General features: G+C 52.3%; 1 protein-coding gene across 1 annotated transcript in view; it reads right to left on the reverse strand.

Moving 5' to 3' along the window:
- Positions 1–2,956, reverse strand: part of LOC128876156 (histone-lysine N-methyltransferase Suv4-20-like) — a 102,597-nt gene extending 99,641 nt beyond the window's left edge. Inside the window, exon 1 of the mRNA XM_054122287.1 lies at positions 1,956–2,956. Within this exon, the coding sequence (XP_053978262.1) occupies positions 1,956–2,187 (232 nt within the window). The 5' untranslated portion in view covers positions 2,188–2,956. The remainder of the gene's footprint in view (positions 1–1,955) is intronic.
- Positions 2,957–5,048: the final 2,092 nt, after the last annotated feature.

Raw genomic sequence — 5,048 nt, forward strand, 5'->3', positions numbered from 1 at the left:
AGAGAGAGAGAGAGAGAGAGAGAGAGAGAGAGAGAGAGAGAGAGAGAAGGCTGGCAGAATCCGGGAATGTCCAAATTTTTGGCGCGCCGCCAATTCCGCGGTTATCTTATTATGATCGAGCGGAATTAACGAGCTATTTATCGAGATTACACGCGGCGATACGCAACGTTATAATCTAAAATAAACCGCGGTTCTGTTCCGCGAGCTTTATCAGAGGCTTTCGGAGCGGCGTTCGCCAAACACAGCGATACAGATATCCAGCCCAGTGTTATTACAACCGTATACGCCTGTAAAACATCGGGCTAGACTTCTCGAAACGTGTCCTCTTTGTGGCGCGAGTTCATTTAATCCAGGCCCCCCTAACAAAGAACAGCATCTTTTCAAGCAAACGAAAGTTCGAACGAAAACGAAATGTATATTTGGGAATTTTTTGCGAAGATATACGATGCTTAACACGAACATTGCACGGATATATTGAAAGTACGTACTCGAAGCTCACTCTTTATCGATATCTCCCATCCCTTATCATTGCCACCCGACGACTATGCATCCATGCAAACGGGTATTCGACAAAATCTTCATGATCAGCTCCTAAGGGCCCCAAAGCACAGTTAAAATTTACACCTGCCTTTCGATCACCTTTTCACGCCTCCGATCCACCTAGCACGGTCCTGGCAAAATGTTCGACCAACGCCAAAGTTGGTACAACGTTGGGTGGCCAGGGAAGGACAAGAAGAGGTAACGGTGACGGAGAAGCCGGGACGCGGAATCGCTCGCGCGAATTCGGTCGTCGTCGTTCGCTCGATTCGCGTGCGCGGACGAGGCGAAAGCGGAACCGAGAGTGCAACGAGGGTCGACGAGTACGAAGCCGACCATAGAACGAGCAAGAGAGAAAGATAGATAGGCCGAGGAGTCGGCGGTCGGCCAGTGCGCGAAAAGAATAGCTCGGCTGATTCATACGCGAAGTCACGAGCCGTACATCGTACGCAGCCGGCGTACGGTCGTGCAAGCGTAATCTAAAACACACGAGATGCACACGTTCCACGGCCGAGAGGTCCCCCTCCACCCACAACCCCACCTTCGACACTACACGAAACGACCGTGCACGCTTTTATATACTCGTATTCTTTCCACCTCTCGCCAAGACAACGCCGACCGAAAAAATACTGAACGAAACGCTTTCTCGCGAATAATTCGCGTCTCGGATGTTGCGGTCACCGGCCCCCGATGACGCTCGCGACTCCGTCGGCCCTGAAGGAGATCTCGTCGATCCTGCGGGCGCATTCTTTCCGCGAAATTCTCGAGTGTCTTGACCAGTGAGTTCTGGTAAGATCCACGCCCTAGAATGGAAGTTAAACTTTCACAGGTGTTGCCTTTCTCGATAAAAGAGTACCGAGTGATCTCCACTCGGTAAAAGAGTTTTTTCCCTGATGATACTATTGCGAAAGACTAATAAAAAAAATTTGTTTAAACAGTAGTTTTCAAACGCTCCATTTTGACCTTGCGTCATTCACTGAGGATTAAAAGTGCGATCGAAGGGTCAACGAAAGTAAAAGAAGTGGGCTCCGTTTCCCCAAAGGGTAATCTTTCCTCCTAACGCGAAAGGACGTGGTCGAAAGGTCGATGGAGGAGCGCACGCGTGTCATCTTTGGAGTAAAACGTAGAGGACAGATAGAAGAGAGACTGACGAAAAGAGAAAGAGATTATGGCAAAGGGAGGCCGGTGAAAGTGGCCGCATGGTTAGAATAGTTAAAAATAACCCGGGACCAAGGGTCCTGCGCTGAACTTCGGTTCCTGTAAACACGCCCATGGGAAGAGGCATGGCAAAAGGAGCAAGAGGGCCCTGCCTGGTCGCGTATCTGGCACACGGAGAACGACACGGAGAGAGTCGAGAAACGCGAGCCAGAGCGCGTTCAGGGAAGGCAAACGATTGAGGGAAATTTTGCGGTACTCACGTGCTTCCATAGAGGTGTCTTGACTCGGTGGTGGCAACTGCGTGGTCGGCGACGAGCTCGTAGCTGATGGCGTCGACGTGGAGGAGCCTTTGGCTTCTGGCACCGTGACCTTGACCTGTTCTTCGTTGCTCTCGGTCTCCTCGTCCTCTGTCCGCGCCTCCTCCGGGCTCGGGCGTGTCCTTACGCTTCCAGCTCCCGGCTCCTCATCTTCAGGATACGACCACGATGACATCGGCCCGGCGACTGTTGTCGTGGTCCACTCGACGACACCACCACCACCACCACCTATAATCTCACCACTACCGTTCCCCGCGACCGCGAACCCACCCCCGTTTTTAACCGCGACACCTACTGCTTCTCCTTCGTCCTTCGCCTTCCTGTTGCGCTTTCCCCCTGACACACCCCCCTGGTCGAGCCACCGCGGCACTGGACGACGTGGTACAGCGCGCGTTAACGGTGCCGTAAACGTCGTTGTCGCCGTCGTTGTCGTCGTCGTCGTCGTCGTCGTCGTTGTTGTTGTTGCGACAGACTCCACCAGGCTCGAGAAGGATTCGGGACGCGGAAACCCCGTCCAGTACGTTTCCAGGTGGTCTAACGTCGGTCCTCGATTGACCTGCCGCCGTCTCGATTTGCTTATCCCGCGAGCCAGACCTCCTCCTTCTCCCGACGCAGAGGAAAAGTCTTTCGTCTCGCTTCCGGTGACAGCGATCGTCGTCGAGTCCAAACGATACAGCGATGGGGTCCCCTCGAGGTCGTCTCGTTCAGAGGACAACACCGCCACGTGGTGGTCCAGTTCCCAGGGCAGCGGACTACCCCCCAATGGACGCAGACTGGAAAATCGTCGCGACGTTCTCCGGGTGGCAGCTCCCGAGAGGTGGTTCAGCGATCGAGGCGGAAGACGAGGAGGCGCAGCGTCGAGGGGCACGTACGTATCGGACACCACCGACGCAGCCGTCGTCGTGCGCGTTCGATTGCCGAGGACAGCGACGACGAGAAGAAGCAGGGGCAAGCCCACCCCCGCCCCCGTGGTGGCCCCCACAACCCCCTGCCTTACAACGAAAACTCGCGAGGCCGTCCAGTCCAGCTGATTGTAGGCCGACCTTGACCACGGAACCGGGCGATTCGAGCCGTTGCCTCGTCCTCTTCCTCCTCCAGTTCCGTCTCTCTAACCTCGCCGCGATCCCCGGCTGCGTCTACCTCCTCGTCGCAATCTACATCCAAACACGCGTCTATGGTCTTCCTCTTGGCGGCTGGTCCCGTCCAGTGGCTCCGGGGGTCCCGGCGTTTGTATCGCGCCGATTCCAATTCGCGTCTCTTTTTCTTCTTCCTCTTCGTCGTCGTGACAACTGTACCACCGGCGAGACTGCGGTCTCGCATTTATCCCGTCGCGCGTCGAACGTTCACCACGTGGCACGTGCGCCGCGCTGACTCGACCGACGAAATCGCTGCTAGGCGACCGCGTTCCGCCATCATCGCGAGCGGTTTTGGTAGATCTCGCGCGCGATCCTCGGACGATCCTCCGCGATGACGCGCGCCCCGAGCACTCGCTGTTGCATTCTCCGCGGCGGCAGCTTTACGACCACGTCCTTCGCGATCCTTGCCAATCGGATGTCCACTGTCCTCGGAGGGAGATCACGACGCGTGTCTGTAACAAACGGGCATGGGTCAAATTACGGTTACAGTGGGATTGCTGGGACTTAAAGTGACCGGAAAACAGGTTTATCTTTTGTTATATTGGACATTGTGTCCTTTAGTCTTTCGCCATCGTCGAAAATAGTTGAAACACCCTGTATACGAATGCACGGGTTTATCGATACTTTGGCTATCGAGATCGAAACGAAAAACGGAGATCCTGAAGCTATTGTTCGCGAAAACTCGGAATACCTTGATCCTCGAAAATAGCCTCGGGCGCATGCCATAAACGTACCAACGAAATTCTCACGTGCTCTGTTCCTTCGGACGGAACAGATGACCTTTAAATAACCTTGAAGATAACGTCTAAAAATAGACAAATAATTTCACTTAATTTTATTTCTGTAAAGCGTTGCACTTTTTTTTTCATTTTCACAGAAACAGAAAATTCTTAGCTAAAATCAAAACGACCAACTGAACCCCTCGATCGTCATCCTCGGATCTCTATACTCTTGAAAGAATGTCTCGCGAATTCTTTAATCCTAAATTCCGGTAACCCTGGCTGTGAATCATCAGTCACGAACGCGTGGAAGTGTTCCTCGCGAAAGGTAACGCGAAAAAGTGCTCCAACGACGTCAAAATACGAACACAAGCCGGTCCGGTAAACAAGAGACGACGTGGCACGAGTCGAAGAGGAACAGAGTCCGAATGCACTGTCTTATTCTGGTCCATGGTCTCATGCTTCCTACAACTTCCTAAAATACGAGGCCCCAGGAAATAGTTGGCGAACAGATTTCGAGTGATTCGTTTCGTTCTACGTTCTACCCCTACCCATTTCGCTCTCTCCGTCCTTCCATCGCGCTTTGTCTCCTCCTTTCCTCGTGCACGTCGATATGCACGATACAACGAACAACAATGTCCAACACACGGGCGCACGGCCACCCCTGTGGCGTGCGTTCACGTACGGGCATGAAAATGAAAATGTTGCCCCGCGGAACGCTCACTCGAGATTTCGAGTGGTCCTCGTCGAGTCCGGGACCTCGCGTTGCGTGAATTTATTATTTATGCGGAGCAGTGGCGGATCTAGACTTATCGAGGCCTGGACCTAATCGAGGGTCTCTACTGAAACGTTCTGTTGCACGCGAGGTTCGACAAGTCTCTTCTTTTATTCTTGGGTTGTAAGAACGGCTCTTTATTTCAAAAGATTGTAAAGGCTCGTGTAGTTTTCGAACCGAAGAATCTATAGGAATCGAGTGAAAGAAACTTGTGCGTTATTCGTTGGTTTTATCTTTGTCTCGAAACTTAGTGTACAGGCTTCTATAAAAAGAACTGTTTTTATAACCAAAATATACTACGAAAAATTGTGTTTGAGAAGAAGCAAATGTAATCACTGTGAAGATGTATCTATTCTTGTATCGTTCACTACATGACTACCTTTTTCAATTCAGACACTAAAACTAA

The sequence above is a fragment of the Hylaeus volcanicus genome, chromosome 5, assembly GCF_026283585.1.
Source record: "Hylaeus volcanicus isolate JK05 chromosome 5, UHH_iyHylVolc1.0_haploid, whole genome shotgun sequence".
NCBI lineage: Eukaryota > Metazoa > Arthropoda > Insecta > Hymenoptera > Colletidae > Hylaeus > Hylaeus volcanicus.